The sequence below is a fragment of the Balaenoptera musculus genome, chromosome X (genome assembly GCF_009873245.2).
Source record: "Balaenoptera musculus isolate JJ_BM4_2016_0621 chromosome X, mBalMus1.pri.v3, whole genome shotgun sequence".
Classification (NCBI taxonomy): Eukaryota; Metazoa; Chordata; class Mammalia; order Artiodactyla; family Balaenopteridae; genus Balaenoptera; species Balaenoptera musculus.
Window position 1 is genome coordinate 84,770,402 of NC_045806.1, and position 26,331 is coordinate 84,796,732.

General features: G+C 46.9%; 1 protein-coding gene across 1 annotated transcript; it reads left to right on the forward strand.

Annotated features, from left to right (window-relative positions):
* Nucleotides 1-1,568: 1,568 nt before the first annotated feature.
* On the forward strand, nt 1,569-26,303 carry DRP2 (dystrophin related protein 2). The gene is made up of 21 exons (XM_036839888.1): nt 1,569-1,726; nt 3,316-3,472; nt 4,883-5,003; nt 7,322-7,590; nt 7,960-8,106; nt 8,552-8,630; nt 10,319-10,379; nt 10,695-10,756; nt 12,175-12,249; nt 13,181-13,382; nt 13,605-13,690; nt 15,616-15,773; nt 16,119-16,285; nt 18,091-18,202; nt 19,458-19,594; nt 19,916-19,981; nt 20,245-20,310; nt 21,202-21,345; nt 23,123-23,360; nt 24,523-24,643; nt 24,966-26,303. The coding sequence occupies exons 1-21, from the start codon at nt 1,680-1,682 to the stop codon at nt 25,088-25,090; spliced, it is 2,640 nt and encodes an 879-aa protein (XP_036695783.1). The 5' UTR covers nt 1,569-1,679; the 3' UTR covers nt 25,091-26,303.
* Nucleotides 26,304-26,331: the final 28 nt, after the last annotated feature.

A 26,331-nucleotide genomic window follows, 5' to 3' on the forward strand; every position in this document is an offset into this window, starting at 1 on the left:
CCTGGCCCCGGTGTGGCGGGCCCAGTTGGGAGTGAGCCGGAATTCCCCAGGGACAAAGCCCTGATTCACCGTCTGGAGTCCTGACATAGCCGCCCCCTCTGGATTCCTGGGGGGTCAGTAAACAAACAGGGTGACAGATCCCGCCTCCTGGCCTGGCTCAGCTTTGCCCACCCTCCCTGAGGGAGCCTGCTCAGAGCCTGTCGGGACTCTGCCTTTAGCTCACCAGGCACTGGGTCCTGATTTGTGTGGAGGGATCATCATGGAGCTGTCCAATCCTGCAACTGGGTCCCCAGGCGGCACAGGTAGGGTCCGCTCCCGGGGACGCAAGGCAACTGAACTCAGAGCTTTGCCCCAGAGCCTGGCTGCTCTCCCGCTTCTCCTTCCGTGTGTGGCTGCGAGCTGTGGGTTCTCTTTTAAATCTTGAATATTTGTTTATTCTATAGATTGGGCATCATTAATTTTATCAACAGATATTTATTAAGCACCTACTATGTGTTAAGCACTTCGAGCTGTGGTTTGAATGGGATGATTGGTTTCCCAACTTCCGGAGAGTCTTGTGTGGGGAGGAAGTATGGTTTGGGGGCAAGGGGAGACAAAAGGAGGTTCACCCACCAGGACCGTGTGCTTTCCACAGAAGGTGAGGAGGTAGACAGGCAGGAAGGCAGGTGGGTTTCCCGAGGCTGAGATTTCCTCTCCACACTCCCCTGCCCTCCACCCACTTCTGCCCCTGGCTGCGCAGGTCTGGCACTGCGTTGAAGGTAGCTAACTCCTGAAGGGCTACTTGGCACAACCCACACTCTCCCAAACCCCACAATACCCTACAGGGTGAGCAAGTGACGGGCTCTGAACTTGACGGCCCAAGGCGAGGCTTTGGCAGGCTCCACAGCTGGTCCTCTTAGCTGTCGACTCTGGTCAGAGTCCTTTGGCGATCAGGACCCAGAATGCTGCTTTAGCCCTTTCGCAACCCATGGAAGATGAACAGTGCTCTTTAGGACTCTTTCCAGCCTTCCTGACTGTGGCGGGAAATGCGAGCGGGGAAGAGGAAGAGGGGGCACCAAGGCCTAGATTCACTTGGAAGTAGGACATCTACCACTGATGGCTCTCTCTGGCTGGTCTCTCTCTCTCTTTCTCTCTCTCTGGAACTTTGTGGGACAGCCCTTCAGCTTTCTTTTCCAGAAGGTTGGCTAAACTGTGGGACACTGAAGTAAGAGCTGCAGCTCACCTTGATTGCCATGGTTGCCTGTGTTTGGGCAATTCTGAGCAGCTCTTACCTAACACAAATACTTCCAGGGTCCCATCTGGGCAGTAGTCCTGGCAAAATTTGCAATAATAAGAGTGATAATGATAGGAGTCAGCAGTTAAAAGCGACCGACCTGTACCAAGAGAGGACCTTGCCATGAACAGAGCCACGGAGTCATCCTTTCTCTCACCCCCCTACCCCTGAACACACCCCAGAACCAGCCCTTCTCTCCCTCTGTTCACACTTGTCCCACGCTTGGCTTGGTGCAGACCAGGGTGTGGCACACTCCAGGGATCACAGAGGTGTCTGTGTTTCTGTCCAGGTTAGAGTTGCTGCCACCACCCCTGCGCCTCCTCACGATGGTGCTGGGGTGCCCTACCTAAGCCCAAAGCTATTCAACGGGTCTGTTGGTGCCGCTGGACCCCTGGAACCACCAGCCATGAACCTGTGTTGGAATGAAATCAAAAAGAAGTCGCACAGCCTCCGGTAAGGCCTGGCCCCTCGAAACAGGGGCTTTAGGGAGTTGTCTGGGACGGTGTTGTTGGGTTCCTCTTGCTGCTGTAGCTCACCATCCTCTTCTCAGCCTTCTCGTCAGCCTCACCCTCTGTTTCTCCTCCTTTTCCTTCTCTGGCACTGGGGGAAGAACACTGGGTCAGAAGTCAGGAGACTTGGATTTGAACCTCAGTCTTGAATAGCTGTTGTCACCTTGCATAATTGGTTTGAGTAATCTCTGAATTTTAGCTTCCACTTGTTTGGATTTTTTTAAAGGAAAAAAACTGAGTAGAAGAATAATAGTTGTCCTAACTATCTCCCAGTGTTGTTGTGAGGACTCAAATAAGATATGAAAATGCTTTCTGAACTTAAGAGCGCTGATGTATAAATGGAGGATATGATTACTGCCTCCCCCTCTTCCTCTCATAACTGTCCTCCATCTTGGTAGATCTCATCTGCTCTCTTTCCCATCTTTTTATCCCTCTATTCCCATCTATTGCTTATCACCCACCCATGCCTCCCCAAACTAAGGGCGAATCAGTAAGAGCCTGAAGGCAACTTCTGTATCAGTTGTTCCTCTTTCCTCTACCCTTCTCTATAACCCCTGACGCCTCCACCCCCCCCCCACACACTTTTCCTCTCTACTCCCTATCATCAAAGACCAAGCTCCTGGCTTCTGGTGGGTTCTGGCGGGGATGAAGAGTGTGGAGAAGTTGAAAGAATGCAGGCTCTGGAATCAGACAAACCTGAGTTCAAATCATCACTGTACCAGTGACTTAACTGTGTGACCTTGGACAAATTACTTAACCTCTCTGGGCAATAGCGGTGCCTACCTCACGAGGTTGCTCGGAGAATTAGTGGAAGCAAAAATGTAGGTAAAGGGCTTGGCCCAGGTGGTAGGGACACAATGACTAGTTAGCGCTGTCGGCTGAGGGGAATGGGCTCGATAGCTGCACACAGCCTGGGCTGGCCTCTGGCTTCCTACCACTTGGACCTCAGCTCATGGCTCATTTGCAGGGGAAGGCAAGCAGAGGTGATTATGCGGTACCCATTTTCCTCCTTCCATATGTCAAACTTCTAGCCTATGCTGTCCTCATCCTTTGGGACCCCTGGGCTGCTTGTATTTGTATGCAGCCTCGCACACGTGCGTGCCCAAACTCAGCCACCTGACGCGCCCTTTCCCCCTACTGCATCCGCTTCTGCTCAGAAGGCAGCCTCCAAGAAGCCTCTGAGGATGAGCAGTTTGGCATGACTTGAGGTCCTCTAGGACAAGAGGGCAACGAGACAGCTGTCACCTCTAATGGCCTTGCTCAGTTCGCTACCCTTCCCAGCGTGATGCTGGGCACTCAACTGAATTAACTGATGTCTGCCAAGTGTTTTGGTACCGTACTCCCTCTGGAGGTGCCTTGAGAGCCTTTGTGGGTGGGTCAGAGGGAGGGCTCCGGGCCTCCTACCACTTCGACCAGAGCAGCACCTCTTTCATCTGTTTATATATTAAGGTTCCACATATGTATTTGTTGGGGAAAAATGTTTTGCAACTTAACAAGAGGATTGAAAATCACTGGTCTTACCATTGTGTGCAGCGCCCGCCTAGAGGCCTTCTCAGATCACAGTGGAAAGCTTCAGCTCCCTCTCCAAGAGATTATTGACTGGCTCAGCCAAAAGGATGAGGAATTGTCAGCTCAGCTGCCCCTACAAGGGGATGTGGCCCTGGTGCAACAGGAGAAGGAGACGCACGCGGTAGGTTAGAGTTACAGAGGCCGTGGTGTGTAGCCTCTCCATCGGGAAGGGATCTCTTCTGCAACACCCTGACTGATGGATGCCCAGTCTCTGCTTAGATGCTTAAAGTCACAGGAAGCTGTGTACAGTCCTACTGGTCTGTGGATAGTACTCCAGAGAATAAGTCAAATCTTTCCCCTCTATTCTTCCCATCAAATATGGACCTCCCTTAAAATTCTGCCCTGATTTGTAATGGGGACATGGGAAAATGAACATAATATAATATTAAGTGAAAAAACACAGGATACAAAACTATATACAGGTGGATCTCAACTGTATAAAAATCGATATAGATGTGTATGTATGTATACACGTGCATACAAACAGAAGAAGGAACCGTATCAAAATCTTCACAATGGTTAAATCCAAGTGATGAAATCAGAGTTCTTTTTAATTTTCTTCTTCATACTTTTCTGAGATTTCTAAGATTTCTGTGACATATATTACCTCTATAATCAGAAAATAACAACATGCTTCTTAAAATGAATCCATAATGCACCAGAAGGAATGATAATTATGTGATGTGACAGAGGTGTTAGCTAATGGCAATCATATTACATAAATGTTTGAAATCAGTATATTGTGCACCTTAAACTTATGCAATGTTATATATCATTTATATCTCAATTTAAAAGATGAATACAGAATGGAATACCATACAACAAGAAAATAAACTATAAATGTGTGCCACAGCATGGATGCATCTTAAAGACAATAGGCTGAGTGGAAAAAGAGCCAAATACAAACAAGAGCACACACTGTATGATTCCATTTATATAAAGTTCAAAAATGGGCAAAATTAATCGGTGGTGTTACAAGTCAGGATAGTGGTTACCTTGGGGGAGGGGGGAATGAGAGAGTGACCAGAAGGGGTCATGAGGGAGCCTTCCAGGATGCTGGTGGAGTTCTGTTTCTTTATCTCAGTACTGGTTACAGAGATTGAATCACTTTATGGAAATTCATTGAGCTGTACACTTTTGATTTGTATACTCTTATTAGTGTATATTTCAACAAAAAAACTAATTAAAATTTTAATATAAATCTTGCCCATGCTGGCTTTGATTTCTCTAAGCCCCTCACAGAGGACTTTCTGAGTCTTCCAGAGAACCAAGATTCCCAGCACCAAATCCCCACATTTCACTCTACCTTGTGGCGTAGACAGACCCATTTCAGAGTAAATAGACCTTCCAGTGTCAGAGTTATTCTTCTGCCTAAGGAGAAGACTGCTCCTCTTTAGTCTGAGTAGCCCAAAGATACACGATAACGCCAAAGGATCAAGCTGCACTGAGGAGAAGATTGTCGATTGCAGGATGGATTTCAAAGCAATTGAAAGACTTTCCTTCCCCATTGACCACGTTGCTAACTTCACAGGCCTTCATGGAAGATGTCAAGTCTCGGGGCCCCTATATCTACTCTGTGTTGGAGTCAGCTCAGGCCTTCCTCTCCCAGCACCCATTTGATGAATTAGAGGAGCCTCGCTCTGAGAGCAAAGGTGGGTGATCTTCCTCTCTTTCATCTTCTTCTTTAGCTGTGAACCATTAAACACCTTCCTGCCCTCCCCAAACTCATTTTCTCAGCTGTTACCTAGGAGGATAATTTTCTCCTAGCAGTCCAAAGTTGGGAAGAAGCCAGATTCACACTATAAGAGAAAGCAAAGAGAACAGAGCCTGGAGCAGGGGAGATGAGCGTGTGGCCTAAAGCTGTACGTGGCTCTCTGGAGTATCATGTGTGGCCATTTAATAAGGCATGAAAAAGAAAAAAAAAAAAGACTCAAATGCATTAAACTAACTCAGTAAGTAAAAGTAGTAGTATGTCCTTTAAAAGCATACTGCTTTATTACAACATAGAGAGGCATGTGGCACTGCTGTAATCAACCAGAAAATAAAAAACCTTTCAAAAACATCTAAAAAGTTTGGTGATTGCATTTGAAAAGAAAACTGATCGTGGCTCTTTAATTCTGACCCTGGTGAGTTCTTGCCCCCTTTCATCAATAGAGCGGGTCACTGTAGGTCTAGGTTTAAATAAGGCAGCAGGGTGGGATCCGTGGTGCTCAGGTCTGAGTGGTGGCCCAGCATGCCCTCTTCTCCAGAAAGAGGCTTCAGCCCTCTGAGATTGGTTATGTACAGCCTGAAAGGACCCTTTGTTAATGCAGCCCTTTGTCAATGCTGTTGACCCTCTCAGTTTACCTCGAGCCCCTCCTACTGAGTACTAACTAGTACTCAATTTACTGTCCAATGGGCCTCAGGTAGAACGAGCTCAAGAGAGCAGGACAGTTCCAATTAGTCTGGAGTTTGGGGACTCTGAATCTACTTCTGAGGGGAGGTCTGAGGGAGGAATTTAGGAGCCTAGGTGGAAAGGCTGGGCAAATTATACTAACCTCTCCTTTGTTGGGTCTTCATAAAATACCTCCCTTTTTTGGAAGGAAGTGGGCAGCAGACACTGATGCAAAATCGCATTCCAAGGTCATGTGAATAGGACTCAATGATTTGCCTCACTACACGTCTTAAATATGTTACTCACTCTTTACCTTGCCCATGTTTTAAGAATATGAGGAAATCCTCATGATATAATAAGTGGAAAACACCAGTATGGTCTCTTGACTGTGGTGGTGGGTCCACGAACCTACACATGTGATAAAATCGCATAGAACAAAACACACACACACACACACACACAGAAATGAGTACAAGGGCTTCCCTGGTGGCGCAGTGGTTGAGAATCTGCCTGCCAATGCAGGGGACACGGGTTCGAGCCCTGGTCTGGGAAGATCCCACATGCCGCGGAGCAACTGGGCCCGTGAGCCACAATTACTGAGCCTGCGCGTCTGGAGCCTGTGCTCCGCAACAAGAGAGGCCGCGATAGTGAGAGGCCCGCGCACCGCGATGAAGAGTGGCTCCCGCTCGCCACAACTAGAGAAAGCCCTCGCACAGAAATGACGACCCAACACAGCTAAAAAGAAAAAGAAAAACAAATGTTGTATAATTTGTGTCAACACAATTTAAAAAAAAAAAAAAAAAAAGAAATGAGTACAAGTAAAATTGGGGAACTCTGAACAAAATCGGTGGATTATGTCAATGTCAATATCCTGGTTGTGATATTATACTATAGTTTTGCAAGACGTTACTATTTGGGGAAACTTGCTAAAGGGTAAATGAGATCTCTGTATTCTTTCTTTCTTTCTTTCTTTCTTTTTTTAAAGAATTTAGGCAGGAGCTGGAAGTGATGTGAGACCACAGGAAAGCTTTATTTATTTATTTACTTAAATTTATTTTTGGCTGCGTTGGGTCTTTGTTGCTGTGTGCAGGCTTTCTCTAGCTGCGGCGAGTGGGGGCTACTCTTCGTTGCGGTGCATGGGTTCTAGGCATGTGGGCTTCAGTAGTTGTGTAGCGAGGGCCCTAGAGCGCAGGCTCAGTAGTTATGGTGCATGGGCTTAGTTGCTCCACGGCATGTGGGATCTTCCTGCACCAGGGATCAAACCCATGTCCCCTGCATTGGCAGGCGGATTCTTAACCACTGTGCAACCAAGGAAGTCCCTCTGTATTATTTCTTATAATTGCATGTGAATCTACAATGAACTCAAAATAAAAATTTTAATTTTTTAAAAAGCTGAATCTTCAAAAGGAGCTCAACTATGAAAAAAATGTATTTGTATGTGTATGAATATATATACACACGTACACGCACACACACACACACACACACACACACACACACACACACACACATTTTACAAAGGGCTATCTGTCTCTGTCTTTCCATGGGCTATCCTTGCCTGGCTGGCCTGACCTGACTTCGTGCCTGCCCTTGCAGATACCTCTCCCAGACAGCGGATCCAGAATCTTAGCCGCTTTGTGTGGAAGCAGGCAACGGTGGCCAGTGAACTGTGGGAGAAGCTGACAGCCCGCTGCGTGGACCAGCACCGCCACATTGAGCGCACTCTGGAGCAGCTGTTGGAGATCCAAGGGGCAATGGAGGAATTAAGCGCGACTCTGACTCAGGCCGAGGGAGTCCGAGCCACTTGGGAGCCCATTGGGGATCTCTTCATTGATTCACTTCCTGAGCACATCCAGGCTCTTAAGGTATGCAGGCCCCCTCCCCTGGCTACAGTCCACCCCGGGACCAGACGTTCCTCCCAGACCCTGACAGTGTTCCTGCTGCTGAGGCTCCATTGTTGCCCTGGACTTCAATAGGGTCTCTCCCAGTTTCCGTGCTAGATTTGGGGGCTGGTTTAGCTGAAGTCTCCTCTGTCCTTCTACTGTCTTCTCTTTCCCTGGTGTCTTCTGAGAGTAGAAAAGGAAGAGGATAAGGACAATCCCCCCCCCACACACACACCTTAGTCTGCTTGCCCTAATAGGCAAGCACTGAGGTTGCGCTATTAAAACAAAATGACTAATGGTTACTCTTTCCTATTTTCTACCTACTGCGGCACTTGGGTTTTGGTTCTATAGCTATTCAAAGAAGAATTCTTCCCCATGAAAGATGGAGTGAAGTTGGTGAATGATCTGGCCCATCAACTTGCCATTTCTGATGTGCACTTGTCAATGGAGAACTCCCGGGCCCTGGAGCACATCAACAGCCGGTGGAAACAGCTACAGGTAAAAGAGAAGCCTGGAGTGAGGCATGAGGAAAAGGCTTGGTATAACTAGGCTTGGGGGGAACTTACCCAGGCCCAAAGGAAGTGAAGGGGCATTGAAATGGGATCTATGTGGGAAAAGAGTTGTAGAGAATTTGAGGCCAGGAAACAGGCTTCTCAACCTCTAAACTGCAGGAAGTGATTAAAATGGTCTGAGAGGGGCCTGTCTGCCCCTCAGGGTAGACAGGGGCAGATGAACGGTGACTGTGGCCTGGAATTAGGGATGCTCTTCTCCGACCCCTGGGAGTGCCATGGGAAGGCTAGGATTTCGGCGAATGGTGGGAGGATCTGGAACTGGAGAAGAGGCAGCCTCTGAGGAAATTCACAAAGACTGCCAGAGGCACGTGGAAATCCTACCCTGTATATCTGGAATGAGTCCACTGACTTCTTGCGTCTTCTTTCCATAGGTGTCAGTTGGTGAGAGACTTAAGCAGCTCCAGGATGCCCACCGGGACTTTGGGCCTGGGTCACAGCACTTCCTCTCCTGTATGTGAGACAAACTGGGCTTCACTTGGTAGAAACTCAGCCACCTTCCAAGAGGGTCTACTCTTGTCCCTTGGGGGCCTGGTGGGAGCACAGTGTACCTTGGCATCTAAGAAGCAGTAGGATAAAACAGTGTAGTGTAGTGGTTAAAAGGACAGGCTCTTGAGTCAGAGAGACCTGGATCTGAGTCACAGCTGCTCGACTTTATATCTGTGCAAGCTTGAAAAAAATAGCTTAACCTTTTTGAACCTCAATTTTCCCATATGTAAAAAGAGGGAAAATATTACATAGCTGATAGAGTTATGGGAATTAAATGACTTTATTGTTCCAACAATATTTCTTGATGCCCTACTGTGGGCCAGGTACTGTTCTAGGTACTGGGGCTACATCAGTGAACAAAACAGACAAAAATCCTTGGACGTGGAGAGCTTACATTCTACAGGAGGAAGCCAGACCATAAACAAATAAGTAAAATATATATAAAGTCAATCGGTGACAAGTGCTATGGAAAAAAAGTAAAGCAGGGAAGACGTGAATTAGGGAGTGCTGGACTTAATGAGGGAGGCAACTGAGTGGAAACCTCAAGGAGGTGAAGGAATGAGCCATGTGGATATCTTAGGGAAGAACAGAGGGAACAACAACTTCCAGGACCTTAAGGCAGGGGCATACCTGAGGGACAGCAAGGAGGCCAGTGTAGAAGTGAGTGACGAGGGGAGAGAGCAAGAGGTCAGAATGGGGGCAGGAGGCCAGAGCACGGAGGGCCTGGAGGGCTATGGTAAGAACTTGGGATTTTATTCTGAATGGAATGGAGAACGATTGCAGGGATTTGAGCAGAGGGATGACATGATCCGACTTCTGTTTTAACAGAGTGTGGGGGGGCAAGAGTGGGAGGAAGGAGACCTATTAGGATGCATATTGCAACAATCTAGATGAGGGATGACGGTGACTCAGATCAGGGTGGCAGCAGTGGAGATAGTGGGAATGTACAGATATGAAAATTAGATAGGCACACAGAGCATTCAGCAGAGTATCCGGCACATAGTAGGAACTCAATCAATGTTAATGGTGATTAGAACTATTGAATTATAATCACTGGCATGCAGATATACCTGCAGAGGGCTCTTGTACCCAGGGAAACTGCAATGAGGAGGTTGGCCAGGTGACTGAGCCTCTTCTGGAGCATCCGGATGTTAAAGACACAGAGCAGAGAGAGACATCCTTTTCCAGAGTTCCTCACTAGAGAGGAGTGAGCAGTCCCACTCCCCATTGTCCCACAGGACTGAGAAGCTTGACCTTCTGAGGGAAGGGCTTTGAGCCCCATGAGGAAAGTAGGGTCCACTTCATATCCACAGCAGCACACCAGCTGCCTTCTGCTGAATGGATAAAATGGCGGACAGCTCAGGGAGAAGATAGGGTGGCCAAGGCCACCTGTTCATGCCCTTGTCATGTCTCTGGCACATGAGGGTATCAGTGACAACCTCTTCTCCTTCCCTCACCCAAACGTCAGGGAGAGAAGTGTGTTCATTAAAAGTGTTTACCCCATGCTCAGGGGCTGTTAAGAGCTGGCAATGAGAGTCAGGCATCCCCTTTTGGGCTTAACTACTTCTTTGAGAGGATAGAGCAGGGGAGTAACCAGGGGCCTGAAGAGCATTAGTGGTCAGCTTCTTTCTCTTTCTCTTCTCCCTCACCAGCCTCTGTTCAGGTTCCTTGGGAAAGAGCAATTTCACCCAATAAAGTTCCCTACTATATCAAGTGAGTGACCGTCTGAATCGGAAATGGGTCAGTCACCTGCCCACCCCCTCCTTTTCCTGTCTTTTTTTCTATCTATCCCTCTCACCCCTTACCTGTTGGGATTCCTCCATCCACTCCAGTTTTTCCTCCTACTCATCTCAAGAGCTCAAGATTCTACCTGGTAAAGGTGAACCCTTGTGCTTTGGGATCCTCCGGGTTCACCCTCAGATCCTGCTGCTCCTTGCATCCAACCTATCGCTGAGGGGTGCGTGCATGTGTGTTTGAGGGGTTGGGGGGTGGTATAGACCCTGGCACTATTGATGCTTTTGTTTGTAGCCACCAGGCTCAGACCACATGCTGGGACCATCCCAAGATGACTGAGTTATACCAAACCCTAGGTAAGAATTCAAGGTTCCTGTATAGTGTGGAGATCTATACAGTTGCCTTTGTCCTATAAGAATATAAGGGAGTAGTATTCCATTGTGTGTGTGTGTGTGTGTGTGTGTATATATATATATATATATATATATATATATATATATATACTATATCCTATTTATTCATTCATCTGTCTACAGGTACTTAGGTTGTTTTCATGTCTTGGCTATTGTAAATAGTGCTGTGATGAACATAGGAGTGCATATATCCTTTTGAATTAGTGTTTTTATATTCTTTGAATAAATACCCAGAAGTGGGATAGCTGGATCACACACACACACACACACGCACTCAGCCATAAGAAAGATGAAATCTTGCCACATGTGACAATACGGATGGACCTTGAGGATATTATGCTGAGTGACATGAGTAGAAAGACAAATACCATATGATTCCATTTATATGTGGAATATAAAAAGAGACAATCAAAATAAATGAACAAAACAAAAACAAACACATAAATACTGAGAACAGAGTAGTGGTTACCAGGGAGGAAAGGGTAGGGGGAAGGTGAAATGGGTAAAGGGGTTCAACTGTATGGTGACAGATGGAAATTAAATTTTGGTGGTGAGCACTTTGTAGGGTATACAGCAGTAGAAATAAAATGTTGTTCACATGAAAGTTACAAAATGTTATAAACCAATGTTACCTCAATAAAAAATAAATTAAAAAAAAATAGAAGGGAATCCTATTCAACAAGCAGGTGAGGGTGGAAGTGAGTCCTTGTCCTTTTTCCAGTAGCCTTCTTTCCTTTCCCCTCTGCACCTCCCTCAACTGGAAGCTCTATACTCTCCCTGAACGATTTTATCATCACATTAGGTAATTATGCTTATAGATGTGTACTAGATCTTCTTTGAAAGATACTATCCAGGCTACGAATATGACTCTCATGTGCCTTATCTTTGACTGCCAAGAGAGACTCCTATTATGTTGTAAATTTCACCCATGTTGATGCATGTGACTATAGTTCATTCATTTTCCCTGCCGTGGAGTGTTCCATTGTATATACCACAGTTTCCTCAACCATTCTACTGTTGATGGACATTTCGGTCATTTCTAGTTTGGAGCTAACAAGAACTGTGCTGCTTGGTCAAACAAACAAACAAAACATGTGAAAATCACTGCTCTAGGATATATAGCTGGCTGGGTCGTAGAATATATGAATGTTCAATTTTACTAGGTAATACCAAGTTGTTTTCCAATGTGGTTGTATCAATTTACACTTCCACCAGCAATTCTCATTCATCCACATCTTTGCTGACACTTCCTATTGTCAGGCTTTTATTTTTTGCCAATCTGGCAGGTGTAACATGGTATCTTGTTGTGGTTTTAATTTGCATTTCCCTGATCTGAGTGGGTCTCTTTCCATTCTCTGCAGCTGATCTGAACAACATTAAGTTCTCAGCTTACCGCACTGCCATGAAGCTACGCAGAGTCCAGAAGGCACTGCGTCGTAAGTCTCCCATTACACTTCCCTCATAGCCTTCATCCCACTCCTACCCTTCCTCATCTGTTGACTGTTTCCCACTTTCATCCCACCTGTCCAGTGTTGTTGATTGGCTTTGTGGGGATTCTCCAAAGGCTGGGATATGCTGGCTGTGGACACCTGATTTTTCCAGGGCCCTTCTATTTTCCCCAACCCCCAGGCTTGTTTCCAAATTAACCCACAGCTATCCTCTTCCTTGTCCCTTCTTCCCTGCCCAAAACGGATAATCAAGCAAGTGTTTTATGGCGAGAATTATCCCAGCAAATGGTTTGGAACCACTGGAGGCTTGTGTTCTTTCACCATCTTGGGGTTATTGGATGTAGCAGCAGAACTGTTGAAGCAAATGCCAGTGGTTAGGGGACAACATGGCTGCAGATATAATGTGCCTTCTGTCTTTTCTCTGAGACACTGTCCATTCTGTCTTCCTGGACCAGGTTATCTGGCTAGGCTGATTCCAGCATTGGGTGTAGTTAAAAAATCCTCCTGAGTTATGTCACATTTACCCAGGCATACCTGAGCCTTCATAACCAGTGTCTAGGTTTTCAGAACGAGGTTCACAGACCAACTTACTTGCAGTTGAAATGCGTGTAAAGACAAAGAAAGTTAAAAAAAATGGTATTCAACCCCTGGGAGTTTACCCAAATCCCACCATCTTCTTGAAACTGATGTCAAGAAACATTTGGGTATAGAAACATTTGGGGTTAATTTAGGGGGCCTTCTGCTGCCTTCTCCTCACTTGGGTTGAGGGTCTTGGTAAAGGGCAAGCTTGTTTCATACTTACCAATGGTTAGTCTGGAGATTGAGTCAGATTTGGTGATGCTGGTGGCCGTATCTTCCTGTCTAGTCCCTGGGGTCCTACTTTTGGCTATACTTTCTCCTTCTCTCCTTTCCTTCCCAGTGGACCTGGTAACTTTAACCACAGCCCTGGAGATCTTCAATGAGCATGATCTGCAGGCCAGTGAGCATGTAATGGATGTGGTGGAGGTCATTCACTGCCTGACTGCCTTATATGAACGGCTGGAGGAGGAAAGAGGCATCCTGGTCAACGTGCCACTCTGTGTGGACATGAGCCTCAACTGGCTCCTCAATGTTTTTGATAGGTAAGGGCTTGCAGCCCTGACAGCCTCCATGGTGAAATTCAGTGGGACATATGGAGTGGGCATGGTGGGAAGGAATTGCTCCCCTGGTGCACTTGGACTCAGCTCAGCTTGGGGCATGGCTGGCACAGAGCCCTGCTGGGATCAACCCTGTGAGGGACATGACTGCCAAGATGTTAACCCTTTACAGATATTCATATTCTCAGTCTCTTCTTTTAAACCTAGTGGTCGCAGTGGAAAGATGCGGGCATTGTCCTTTAAGACTGGCATTGCATGCCTGTGTGGCACAGAAGTGAAGGAAAAACTGCAGTGTGAGTACAACTCCAAAGTTTGGAGTAGAGGTGTGTGGAGGGAGAGGCGTGGTGGGAGGAAGAAAAGTCTAAGATAAGCAGAAGATCAGTCTTATGACTCAGCAGAGGGCTACTCAGGCTACCTTGTAATGCTTCCTGGTCCAAGCTATTGCAAAGAATCCACAACAGCCAAAGGCCAAGATGGGTCTAAGGCCTGTTATTATCCCCACTGTTACTCCAAAGGCATTGGTTTCTTCTGATCTGGTGTAATTACTTGATGGGGATCTGAGTTGGGATCCTGGGATACCCAGGACCTGGACTTTCTAGTTCCATTTCCCTGTGGCCTATCAGGCTTAGCCCTCTCCCAGTCTGAAGCTCAAACCACGTCACACAAATGTGGAAGAGGACAGTTTTATTGTTTACTAGGCAGGTGTGTGCTGGTTTTTATAAATGGAATGGTTTTTACTATATAATACATCACTGAGAATTGTTCAATTTACCCTGACTGTCAAAAACTTTGAAAGGCATTTATGGTTTTGGGGGTTTCCTGAGAACCTGCATCATCAACACAGGCATCTGAAATAAAATAAAAAGCTATACGTTAATAATAATAAAAAAAAAAACCACGTCACACATTCTGTTGGAGACTTCCCATGTGATAACATGGGTGGTGTGCAATAATCCCCATTATCTGGGAGGTGGACAACATGTAATTCTGTAGGTTTGAACCTCTCTGGTGTACAGTACCTTTGCTTTCCCCTCCATCCTCCATCATTTGTACAGCATTTTGCATTTTTCTGCAACAGCATCACTAGTGTCAAGTGTTTAATGTGCGTTGACCACTGTGCTACATGTGGTGAGTATCAGGTCCAGTTAGACATGGTCCCTGCCTCAAGTGGTTTACAGTCCAGAAGAGGAGACAGAAGTACACAGAAAGCATTTTTTAGAGTGCTAATTAGAATAATCTGAATGGCAAAGGATATGTGCTATATCAGATCACAGAAGAGTGAGGACAGCCGTCTAGGAAAGATTTACAGGGAAGAAGACTTTTCAAAGTATGTTTATAGCTATGATATAATTTCTTTCTCCCAATGTTCCTTTGAGATGGGATGGACAGTGATGATTTAGTCTCCATTTATAAGTAAGGAAACTGCAGCATAGAGAGGTTCATGACTTACCCAAGGTTTTACAAGCTAGTCAGTAATGGATCCAGAAATAAACCCCAGGCCCTCTGCCTTTTGGTTTTGTTCCTTTTCTGGGCCTTAGGTGAGGTATGAAACGGACAGACAAGAACCTCTGGAGGAGGTTTTCTAAAGTTGGGGTGGGACGGGGGAGTTCCCACAAGGGCAGATATAGACCATGCTCAAATATATAAGTACCATAGTCTGTTCCACAGTGACTGAGAGTGAATTCTTAGACGATCAAGTGTGTTGAATTATCCCCTTTTTTTGAATTATCCATGCCAGTGTGTCTTTTCATTTGTGTGGATAACTGAGAGATTACTGCAGTATCAGACTACATGGGCTACATGAACAGGAGAGGATAGGGCAGACTGACTGCAACTCATATTCAGGCACCCTTGAACCCCACACCCCTTCATCTTGCTTCTTGAGACTTTGTTTTCCCAGCAGTGTCATATCTGTGTCTGGCACCGCTCTCTCACACAGCTTGCTCTCTGTCTTCACCCCTCTCTCCCCTGCTCTTTCTGACGCTCTCCGTCTTTGTGTCTGACTCACTTTTTTCTCTCTGAACCCAGAGGAATGCTGCTTTTAGAACTTCTGGACTTCTAGAAGGTCAGGGATGGACCTTTAGGTATTCCAGTTTCAAAAGTCATTAGCTAAGTCAATGTGCTCTTTCCCTGTCTTCTTTTTCCGTTCTTTCTCCTCACACCATTCTCTGGCCATTCCTGTATCGGGCTTGGCCATGACTTACGGTGGGGCCAGCAGACCTCTTCAGCCAAGTGGCCAACTCAGGCAGCCAGTGTGACCAACGCCACCTTGGTGTCCTGCTTCATGAGGCCATTCAGGTGCCTCGTCAGCTGGGGGAAGTGGCGGCCTTTGGGGGCAGCAACGTGGAGCCCAGCGTCCGTAGTTGCTTCCGTTTTGTGAGTATGGAACTGGGGAGGGAGGAAAGGAGGAGTGATGGGACAGAGGGTGGGAAGAAGGGAGGGAGGACTGAGAGCTGGGCTTTTGATCTGAAGTACTCAGATGCAAGGGAGTTTGTTGGGCTGGAGCAACAGGGCAGAGGGTTCTCTGGGCTTTTAGGGTCAGAGTCCTGAGGGGAGGGCACCAGGTCAGCTAGGGCAGGGTAGAAGGTGGACACCTCTGGAGAACAGTCTAACCCAGAGTCCAACCAGGTCTTGCTGTTTCTCCTCCTCTCCTGAGGGCTGCCATTCTAGGCACAAGACACTGGGCCTCAGACATCACTACTGGGCTTCTTGTTTCCCTAGAGCACTGGGAAGCCAGTCATTGAAGCTTCACAGTTCCTGGAATGGGTCAACTTGGAGCCCCAGTCCATGGTGTGGCTGGCTGTTCTGCATCGGGTCACCATTGCTGAGCAAGTGAAGCATCAGACCAAGTGCTCTATCTGTAGGCAGTGCCCCATCAAAGGCTTCAGGTAGGGAAAGCAATACCTGCTGGAGTGATACTAATAATAAATAGGCCATGTTACATATAAATCATATATTGCAAAACAGGGCATTACATAATTATATAATTACAACTAATCTATTGTATGTTGTTATATACTGTTATAATCCTTTCTACTGCAGAATGTTTAACTTTTAAAAACTCAAAAACGATGAAATTTTTTTCTGTTAGTTGTGTTGTGAAGTATTCAGACCTATAAAAATGTATAGAGAAGCAAAAGGGGGTGGGGTGGGAGAACAGCACAGAAAGGGAAGTAATTTGTTCATTGTTTCCCAGGGAGCATTAAGTAGAACCCAGAAGCCCCAGCATCCTGACATATGAGAACACCTACGCACCAAAAGGTGTGCTGGCAAATGTGCTACTCTCTAGAAAGCAAAAGAGAAACGTGATATAGCATTGGCTAATTTCCATGATGTAAATACTCCCACTGTGGCCAGTGTCAGGCTACCCATAGGAGGTCAGGAAGAGACGCACAGTTGCACCCCATTTATAGTATTTCCACCACCAGGTATAACAGATGTAGACAACCTCGAGAGCATAGATAATGGTGAAATAGTTAGGAAGTGATGAGTTTAATTATTTATTACCTTTGTTTTTAATACCATTTGCTTAATTGTGAGTTTATACAATTTAATTTTTAAATAATGGCTATATTTAACAACTGGCTTGGAAAATTCCTGAAATTTTAACAACCAGCTCTCGTGAGCTTATATGAGCAGGCTCCAGCGCCCCACGGTGGGCACCCACCACCAAGCTGAAGAAACAAACAATATTTTACAATATATTTATATATGTTATATAATATATTTATATATCTACAAATTTATATATGCTATACATATTTTATATAATATATAAAACAATATATTTGAAGTTTCCTTGAGTACATTTCCCTCCTGTCCCCACAAAGGTAGCCGCTATCCTGAATTTGGCTTTCATCATAAAATGCTTGTTTTTACCACTTTAAAGCACTAGCACATACTCTCTTTACAACCACCCTGCTTTTTATAAGCAAATGAGGCACAGAGGTGGAGTTCACACTGCTGGCTAGTGTAGCTCCAGGACAAGATGTCGGATCCTCTGACTGTTCTAAGTCTAGACATTTCACCATGCTATGCTATTAGGTCTGGGCAGTCCAATCAGGCTTTGGAATTGGATCTGAAGGGCTAGTCTATATTCAGTCATAATAGAGTTACTATTATAAATAACTTTGGGGAATAATTTTTAGCCAACTTGCTCACGGCTGATAGAATCAATTGTCTTCGTATTGAAAGTGTGCCTTCTCCAAGGAAGGTGGTCATACCTGTGAAACTGGACCCTTTCAGGCCACCTTTGTTTAGAAGGCTATTTGATATAATGAGCTCTTTACCCCGTCCCACCCTCCCTTTTATTTTTTATTTTTTATTTTTTTCATTGAAGTATAGTTGATTTACAATGTTGTGTTAATTTCTGCTGTACAGAAAATTGATTCAGTTATACATATATATACATTTTTTATATTTTTTTCCATTATGGTTTATCATAGGGTATCGAATATAGTTCTCTCTGCTATACAGTAGGACCTTGTTGTTTATCTCACCCTTCCTTTTAAAAAAAGATGGTGAGACAGGGCTACTTCCTGAACTTCCTGGGATTCTGAGCATGTGATTTCATGGAGATTTGTGGTCTCTGGAGTAACCCTTTTAATGTATGTGCATATTTGGATGTTTGGGGGAGGGGGAGGTCACTATAGTATATTGCATCCTCTTTCCTACCACCTCTCCTTTCCCCAAGGTACCGGAGTCTGAAACAATTTAACGTGGACATCTGCCAGACCTGCTTCCTGACAGGCAGGGCCAGCAAGGGCAACAAGCTTCATTATCCCATCATGGAGTATTACACTCCGGTATGGAGCCTCTGGGCCGGGTGGGAGGGGCAGGCAGCTCTCAGCTTCTGGGTGCTTGATCCATTTTGTCCAGCATTAGCTCACTGTATTCTGCTCTCCGTTGGGGAGCATCCTCCAAACAGGCCTGGTGATTGACCAATTTGGGGGATCCAGGGCTGTCCTTCTAGCAGAGCTTCTCCCTTACCCTCACCAGGGCGGTAGCTGGCTGGAGCAGCCCAGGACATTCTTGGCCATCTAAAAGGCACTCACTATTCTCCTGCAGAGAGAAGTCTCAGGAAAAAATAGAGACAGCAAGGCAGTTACAGGTGACTAGCCTTTGATCGCTCAATTTAGTTTTTCCTGCTTAGCTTCCTGGATTGTTTCTGTCCCCTGGTCTTCACCTGCTACCTTGTCATTGCTTCCATCCCTTCTAGTCAATACCAAAGTTTGTGCTCAAATTCATTACTCAATCTCTTGCGTGAAAAGGGGGTATGCTCTTTACCTGGGTCCCCAAAATCCACTGGGCTTTCATTGGAAACTGTGCCCTTCATAGCCTCCTGAGCCCAGCATCCCTGAACTCCAGCCACAGAATTTCTCCTCTGCTATGTTCAGGACTCAGACCTCCAGGCTTAGCTTCCTGAGCTGACTCTGCTCCCTAAACTCCTTTATTCCTCTCTCCCCACACGTACTCCCAAAGTCCCAAGCATATCCCCAGCTCCCCCCACTGCTCTCTCCCATCTTACCTCCCCATCTCCACAATCCATCTCCCTGAGCTGCCATCTCTTCTCCAAATTCTGTTGACACAAAAACGTGTGTGACCCAATGGAAGCAGTGACCTTGACCTTTATTTTTCTTTTATTATCATTTTAAAATAAACATTATTAAAGTCATACATGGGAAACTGGCTAGAGATGGTAGACTGATAATTGTGTAGCTCCTGCTCATCTTCTACACCCCTAGAATTTATGTAAAAGATATTTAAAAGTTAACAAATATACGATCATTGTAAAAGATTCAAATTATATAGAGGTGTTTAAAGTATAAAACCAAGTCCCCTTTTCCTCCTCAGTGCGTTCCCCACCCCTCAAGTCTAACTTCCCTGAGGCAAGCCGTGTTCACAGTTTGGCATGTATCCTTCTAGATCTTTTTCTAGGAGCGAGGTGTGGTAAATATGAACAAGAGTGGACTACCAGTCATGGTCCCTGCTCCGGGGGAGTGGCCACACCTCCCTAGAATAGCCCATTAGGGTGAGTCCCTCTATCTTGTCTCCTCCCAGACCACATCCAGTGAGAACATGAGGGACTTTGCCACTACCTTAAAGAACAAATTCCGCTCAAAGCATTATTTCAGCAAACACCCTCAGCGAGGTTATCTGCCTGTGCAGTCAGTGCTGGAGGCCGACTACAGTGAGACGTGAGTACCGGTAGCTGAACGGGGGCTGCAGGCATCCTCATTGAGCCTAGGGATGTGCTGTGAAGGGGCTGAGTCCCACATGGGCTAGGGCAGTCTTCCAGGGCAAACCCAACTAGTGACAGGGCAGTTCAGCTGGGGCCTGACCAGGAATCTGACCTGAGAAACAGACTAGAATCCAGTCTCTGTATCTTGTTCCCATCAGCTCTTGGGAGCTCCCTAATTTGGTGGTGGTGCTGCGGGGTGTGGAAGGGTGGTGGTGAGGAGACAGGCTGCCCAGCTACCCAGTCTTTGGTCTTCTGAGTCTTTGCTGCTTTCTTCTAGGCCTGCTTCTTCCCCGATGTTGCCACACGCTGACACACACTCCCGCATTGAGCATTTTGCCAGCAGGTACCACCAGATTTTGGGGAGGGGAATTGTAAGGAGTCCAAGGGGGAAGGGGTTTTCAGTTGGGGCAAAGAGAATGAAGTCAGGGCCAGGGGGACATGCACAGCGGGCTTTGCAGCAGCCAGCGAGGCCTAACGTTTGGGGCGGGGGAGGGGGAATTGGGACAGCCTCCCAAACCTGATTATCCTATTGTGGGATTACAGTCCTTGAGATGAAAGCCGTCTTCACATACTGTTTTCCCTTCTGTTCCTGCTCTTTCTTCCTAGGCTTGCTGAGATGGAAAGTCAAAATTGCTCCTTCTTTAATGACAGCCTGTCCCCAGACGACAGCATGTGAGTTTTCACAGCTGCATATTTGCCAGGAATAGCTCTCCTTTGGGATCCTTCTACCACCACTTGGGGAGGGTATAGCCTCAGTGGGAGGTGGGGGGGTGTGTGGATAGGGTCCCTGACACCCTAAGGAAGGAAGTCGGCTTTCTGGGCACAGTATTTAATGAGAGAAGCAGTCTGCCCTCTATCAACTGAGCAGGGTAATGAAGGATGAACTACCTCCCTGCCATCTGCCAAGGTCCCTTTCTGTTGCAAGATCCCATCCTTCTATTCCTAACTCTGAAGGAAGAAGAATATGCCCTCAACTAAAGTTGCAGAAATGAGCCATTATCTTATGCTCAAAATGCCAGTGCCCCATCTAGTGCCACATCAACCCTGGGGAGATACCACGGACTTGACTGAAGTGTGGCCAGAGAGATTCCTTGGTGCTATAGCCCAGAGGAGGGGCCCTTCATCTCTAGGGAGGTCCCCCGGCCTCCTCAGAGGACCTAGGAACTGTTGGCTACACGGATAAATCCAGCCCTGGGACTGGGACTCAGGCAGGCCACAATTCCCCTGGGGATGGGAAAGCGAAGGGGGGTGGGGTGGGGGAACATCACAGAAAGGGAAGTGATTTGCTCATTGTTTCCCAGGTCACTATAAGTAGAACCCAGGAGCCTCGGCATCCTGAAAACACTCTCTCCTACTACCCCCAACAATGACCCCTACCACCTTTGAACACTTCCATCCCTCTTAAACCTGAATACATGGCCTTTTCCCTCTCTATGTATCTTACAGAGGGAATCCTCCAGCATGTGTCTCCTGGGGCTTGAGGTGGGAGCTGAGAACTCACACCCTGAGCTGTTTCTCAGTTCAATGCCTGGGCCCCTCTTTCCTCTCCCCACCCCCACACAGAGATGAGGACCAGTACTTGCTGCGGCACTCCAGCCCCATTACAGACCGGGAGCCAGCCTTTGGACAGCAGGCTCCGTGCAGCATGGCCACTGAAAGCAAAGGGGAGCTCGAAAAGATCCTGGCCCACTTAGAGGATGAGAACCGGTAGGTGTGGCAATGGCACAGATCTTGCGTGGGTTCTAGAGTCAGACGGCTTAATTCAAGATCTGAATTTCCACATCCTAGCTATGTGGCCTTGAACAAGTTACTTATATTCTGTGATCTTCCATTTCCTCATCTGTAAAATGGGGATGATGATAAGAGTACCTACCTCTTAAGGTCACTTGTGAAGATCAAATGATCAGGCATATAATGTGTTAGCCAGTGTCTGTCTTATTGGAAGTGTTCAATAAAAGCTAGCTATCCTAATAATTATTTGAATCCTTTTAACTCAACCCAAATATCTCCAAGTACCCAATAGATACAGGCAGAGAGAATGCAGAAGAGATGATGCCTCTGCCCTCAAGGAACTTCCAGTTGTTGGAAACGGAAAGAGGTCCTTATCACTTAGTGAAAGTAATAAGAGGAGGATGATACTGCATAGAGCAGTTGAGGACTGGAAGAGGGAAGGTGAAGAAGATTATGGGGATGACATTGATCTCTGTAAAGCATGGAGGGCAGCACGAGTCTGAAGGGCATCCAAGACACTTTGGGGGTGTGTAGTGGAATCAATAACAACCCCCAGAAAAGTAATTCTCAAACATCAGTGTGCATACAAGTCACTTGGGAAGCTTGGTGAAATGCAGATTCTGATTTGAAGGTCTGGGGTGGGGCCTTAGTTCCTGTACTTCTAACCAGCTGCTAAAGGATGCCCATGCCTCAGGCCTACAGACTGTATTTGGATTAGCAAGTCCTTAGAACAGGGCCTATCTGCAAAGTATTTGTTACTGGTTCAAGACAAGATAAATACATAAATAGAGAGTAAACTTTTAGAAATTTTCATAGCAATTTGACATTGCCACAATATCCACACACGTAATTAGTGGACTTGTCTTCATTGAATTGGGTATAGGCCAGGTTGAGTGCTGTTGAATTTGGGCAGCAAGTCATGTGTGGTGTGAGCTGTGTACTAGCTATGCACATTCAGACCATGTATTGATCCATGATGGATTGAAAAATCCCCCTGTTTTTTTGCTATGGATAGTTTGAGAAGCACTGCACTAGAGCAGTGGTGGTGGGGGGGCCCTGGGAAACACTAGGGAGAGAGTGATTCTGTTGCAAAAAAGAAAAAAAAGTAATGTCCTCCAAAGGAGACCATCTCTTTGGAATCTGTTTCCTTGATGACTCAACATGGGTGTTTAAAGTGGGTCAGAGAGGAGTGTAGTAGAGAGAAGAGGAAAGATGGGTGATCCTTTGTTTATGTTATGTCTTCCCCTGGAATCTAAAAATCTAAAAATGGAGTAGGTGAGTCAGTGGCCCTAATGCCTCATTTATTTGCAGACTGTATTTCTGCCTGATTTTAAGGTCAGAATTAATCCCCGAAGCAGCACATCAAAGTCCTGAGACATTTGTTATATGAAATGTCAGCTCTCTCTGCTCTGTGGCCTAAGGATGGCAAAGTAAATGACATATGTGTTGGAGAGGAAGTGGATATGGCCATTCAAGCAAGAGCATGGCTGGGATGGACTTCCCTGGCCATCCAGTGGTTGGGACTCCACGCTTCCACTGCAGCACTACAGGGGGCGCGGGTTCGATCCCTGGTTGGGGAACTAGGATCCCACATGCTGTGACCAAAAAAAAAAAAGCACGGCTTGGGGGCTGGGGTGGGGGTGGGGATGGGAGAGCAAAGGGATTGCTCACACCTAGGTATGAGGGGACACTGAGCCCTGGACAGTCAATACCCTGTGAAGGTCATTGGCCTTGGCTTCTCCATCCTTGGCAGGATTCTCCAGGGGGAGCTGAGGCGCCTGAAGTGGCAGCATGAGGAGGCTGCTGAGGCACCCACCCTGGCTGAGGGCTCTGCCGAGGTGGCACAGGACCACCGCAATGAGGAGCTGCTGGCTGAGGCCCGGATCCTTCGACAGCACAAGAGCCGCCTGGAGACACGCATGCAGATTCTTGAAGACCACAACAAGCAACTCGAGTCCCAGCTGCAGCGCTTAAGGGAGCTGCTCCTGCAAGTGAGTCTGGGGCCAGGGGAAGAATCAGAGCAGCCTCCGAGCACAGGCGGGCCGGGGAGAGGTGCTCCTTGCTCCTGGGAGGTGTCTGTTAGAAGACTTTCTGAAGAGAACTGGGCTGGTAATCAGGGAAGTTGGGGGGAGGAATGGGCTGCTATATCACATCGCTTGGCCAATTCTCTTGTACCTAGTTTCCACTCCATCCTTGTGTGTTTACTCTCAAGCCACCGTGGGGCCTAGGGCAGAGGGAGGGCTTTTGAGGGCTCACTTCCCCACAACCCATTTGAATCTGGTATTGAAAGAACAAAGTTCAAAGAATCATCCAAAACGTTGACTTTGCTACTTTGATATTTGCTGGAAAGAAGCGAGTTTGGACATGCTTGGCAAGAGGAAGATTTTCGCCGTGAAGGGATCACTTATTACTTTTTGTCCCTTTCCTCTTTGAGAGGCAGTGTATAGGATGTAGTGTGGTTCTGGAGTTAGACAGCCCTGAGTTTGAGTGTAGTGCTGCCGATTAGTGGCCGTGGGATGTTAGGAAAGTTACTTAGCCTCACTAAGCCCCAGTTCCCTCATCTGTAAAACAGGGATAAAAATATACCAACTTCATGGAATTGTGGTGAACGTCAAATGAGATAATGCATTTAAACAATTTGGCATGATGCGAGGACTATAATAAACATTTCATAAATAAATAATTTATGAATAATTATTGTCATTAGCCGTACCAGGTAATACCACACTGTGCCTCTTCCCCAGATCCTCCAAAGGATGGCCTCTAGATGAATTCCTGGAGGTCTTAACATATGATATTATGTCATGAACCAAGGATCAGGTGTGCAACTCTACATTTCCAGAGGGAATTGAGTTCTAGATAGCTTAATTATAGCTGAAATGACAGCAAGAGATATTTAGGGGCAATGGCATCCTTAGAAGAACTGGGAGCCTTTGATACATGTTGTTGAAGGAAGAGGGTATCCAGTAATTAAATATTCTAAGAAGTTTCCTGAAAGGGGAAACCACTGTTTGGGGCACCACCAAAAGCTTCTTAAAGTCCAAGGGCAAAGGGATGGGCATGATGTCTCTAAGGACCTTTCTAAGCTCAGGAGTCTGTCAAAGTAAGGTCAGGAAGGCAAAGCCACTTAAGTCATGCCTTACCTCTTGCTAGCCACATACTGAATCGGATGGCAATGGCTCTGCAGGCTCGTCCCTGGCTTCCTCTCCGCAGCAGTCAGAAGGCAGTCACCCCCAGGAGAAGGGACAGACTACTCCAGACACTCAAGCTGCAGGTGAGTTCCCCCAGCCCCTCCCAACCCCTTCCTCCATGGCTTTGTCTTGCCCCAGGTCTCCTGCCTAGGGTTCTGCTAGGGCTGGGACTGGTTTCTCCTCATGGCTTTGAGCTTAGGGTCAGGGATGATTGGCTTATTGACTGATTCATTCATTTCTTTATTCCACAAATGTATGTTGAGTACCTCATATGTACCTAGGCATCGTGCCGGGAAGATACAAATGCTATAGGTTCACCCTTCAGCCGGCAGCATCCTACCTCGGCCCCTTGGCCTCATAAGGGAATTTCGAGTTCTCTTCCCACATCTTTCTTCTCCAACTCAGATGATGTGGGGTCAAAGAGCCAAGATGTCAGCCTGTGCTTGGAAGACATTATGGAGAAGCTCCGCCATGCCTTCCCCAGTGTGCGAAGTTCTGATGTGACTACCAACACTCTGCTGGCCTCCTGATGGAACCAGATCCCCATCCTATAGTCCACGGTCCTCTCCCAGTTCTGGTCAAAGCCTTCCCTCAGCCTTCACCCAACCTTTCCAGTCCCCAATGGCCCCACATTCCTCAGCCGGAGTTATCTGGGCTCCAGGCAGCAGCAGGGATTCGATGGTATGCGAGGTGGGTGTGTGAGGGCCGGGGGAGGGAGAGGCATGATTCCTCTGACTCTAGAAATGTGCCCTTTAATCTTCAAGTTTGAGATCAGTCCCTTAAGTACAATTCTGTTGCAGCCCAGGCTAATGGCACTTGGAGGCCATTCAGATGGGGAGCAGAGAAGCTGCCTTGCAGAGTGAAGCAGTGCCCATTGGCCCCTTTCCATTCTCCATGGAATGATGGATTTGGGGGAGCCTAATGACCCGAGGGCTCCAGCACTGTGAACACACGGGACTTAGCCCTACTCTCTGGCCCAACACAGGGAAGTGACACTGAAGACACTCCCGCCACCCCACCCAAAGTGCCCCTGAAAAAGTCTGGGCAACATGTGTCATATAACTTCAGCTCAAAGGCATAGATCTAGTCATCCCGATGCTACCTAGATGCTGTTTCCTCCTTGAATATCTTCAGTTCCTTCTGCCTCAGTCCCTGGCAGACCTTTCTCAAGGCGGGAAACAGTTCATTCAGGTTCCTATTTTCACCTTATATTGGGAAACATTAAAGAAATACTTATGGGCTTAGATATTTTCCCCAGATCCTCCTCTTTCCTGAAAACCTCAGCATCCCGAGAGACCAGCTGAGTTGCTCTGGGAACCCAGCTGAAGCCACCCTTGGCTCTTCTGAGTTGGCCTTCACAGCCCTGGGGGAGGGCTGGCAGCTGCTCAGCAAGGGGGTCTTCTCCTTGGGTGAGGAAGGGGAAGCCACCCTCTAGACTGGAGGAGCATGACCACCCAACACCCTTTCAGGCTGTGACCCTTCTTTCTCTTAGGCTGAATCAGATGAGGTGGCTGATATCCCCCAGCTAGTCAGAAGGCAGATGCAACAGGCCATCCTGAATAGTGGCCCTTTTCTAGTATCCAGGGGCTACAGATCAGGAAGTTGGCCACTTTCCACAGAGACAACAGCAAGGCCTTCCTTTGCATAAAACCATTCTTTCTAACTCTGGAAGGTGAACCCAGTCCTCAAACTGAGCTAACTCTTCCTAGGCAACATATACCATGATCCCTTTATCCAGAAACTGTTCAGAGTAGATAGTGGGGGTGGGGGT